Raw genomic sequence first — 1711 nt, forward strand, 5'->3', positions numbered from 1 at the left:
AGGTCTGGACGAGTATGTGTCAGATAATTCAATTTCCCTACTAAATGCCTGTAAGTTGTAGGATCGAAAAGCATTATATAAGCATCTGCATGCATTTTGATATAGGGATCCAAAGGGGAAGTAACTGAGGAAACATTTGAAGTATCAAATTCTTTGAGAAGGTCAAGAACAAATTTGCGTTGACTGATGATAAAACCTTGATTCTCTCTAATAATTTCCAGACCAAGAAAATAATTGATGTTCACTAAATCCTTTACCCTGAATTCCGCATAGAGAAAAGACTTGATTGCAGCAATTTCATGAAGATCATCACCAGTTAAAAGAATTCATCCATATAAATTGCAATAATAGAGATAAGGCCTGCGGATTTTTTAAAAAACAGAGAGTAGTCATGCAAAGACGAAGTGTATCCCTTGTAACTGAGAGCAACAGCAAGTCGAGAATACCACTGTCGAGAAGCTTGTTTCAAACCATACAAAGACTTTTTAAGGAGACAAACATGGTTAGGTGATGGTGGAATAAGCCCGGGTGGGAATTTCATGAAAACTTCCTCCTCTAATGAACCGTGTAAGAAGGCATTATTGACGTCCAATTGTGAAACTTTCCAATCTTTCTTTACTGCCACTGCTAAGAGACATCTGATGGTTGTCATTTTGACAACAGGAGAAAAGGTCTCATTGTAGTCAATTCCCTCTCTTTGAATATCCCCCCTCACCACCAATCGAGCTTTAAATCTTTAAATTGAACCATCAGAAAGAAGTTTGATCTTGTATACCCATTTGCAAGGTAAAGACTTCTTTCCTAGAGGTAGTGAAACAACTCCCCAAGTGTCGTTGAGTTCTAGAGCAGCAAGTTCTGCAGCCATAGAAGATACCCATTCAGGGTGTGCAGCCGCTTGAGAGTAACTAGTGGTTTCAGTCAAATTGGTGAGGGATTTGAAAATTTGTTGATTAGGAACAGACAGGGTATTAAAAGAAAACACTTGAGTAGGAAAAGGGAAAGCAAAACATGAGTCAGTAAGATTAATGAGATAAACACTACTACATATGAAATCCTTAAGATAACCTGGTTTGTGAGAAAGCCTTTTTGATCTTCGTAGAGAAAGGACAGAAGGAATGACAAGGACTGGCCAAGGAGGATGAACAACATTAGGAGAGCAAGGTGGTGAAGGAACAGATGAAAATATGTGATTATGGAAAGTGAGAGGATAAAGAGGTTGATCAGTATCATCAAAATTAGAAGGAGAAGGAGTAAAGAGTGTAGAGGATGAGGTAGAAGATGTAGCAAAAGGGAATTGACCTTCATAAAAAATGACATCCCTAGATACAAATATCTTCTTAGAGGTGATGTCCATGACTGTGTACCCCTTTTGGTGATGAGGGTAGACTAAGAAGGCACATTTCGTAGCTCGGGGATAAAATTTTGACCTTCCTTGAGATAAGGTGGAACAATAACAAAGACAACCAAAAGTTCATAAAGAATAGCATGAAGGTGGCTGGTGAAAGAAAATTTCATAAGGTGTCTTTCCATGTAAAACCTTTGAAGGATAAAGGTTGATTAAATGTGTAGTTGTGATAAAATACTCACCCCAATAAGAAATGGGAACATGGGATTGAAAAAACAGACTTCTAGCAACCTCCAAAAGATGTCCATCTTTCCTTTCACCACCCCACTATTGAAGTAAAATGTCATGTTCTTGCAAATAAGCAGC

The 1711-nt window shown here is 38.1% G+C and overlaps 1 protein-coding gene across 1 annotated transcript; it reads right to left on the reverse strand.

The window, feature by feature from the left end:
- Positions 1 to 736: 736 nt before the first annotated feature.
- On the reverse strand, positions 737 to 1354 carry LOC138338566 (uncharacterized). The gene has a single exon (XM_069289542.1). It carries the CDS (start codon positions 1352 to 1354, stop codon positions 737 to 739), a length of 618 nt encoding a protein of 205 aa, XP_069145643.1.
- Between the last annotated feature and the right edge of the window lie 357 nt (positions 1355 to 1711).

This window comes from Solanum lycopersicum, chromosome 9 (assembly GCF_036512215.1).
Source record: "Solanum lycopersicum chromosome 9, SLM_r2.1".
Classification (NCBI taxonomy): Eukaryota; Viridiplantae; Streptophyta; class Magnoliopsida; order Solanales; family Solanaceae; genus Solanum; species Solanum lycopersicum.

What these genes read in the sequence shown, in the direction of transcription:
- LOC138338566 (XM_069289542.1), bottom strand. Translation starts at nt 1,354, where the DNA reads ATGGACATCACCTCTAAGAAGATATTTGTATCTAGGGATGTCATTTTT.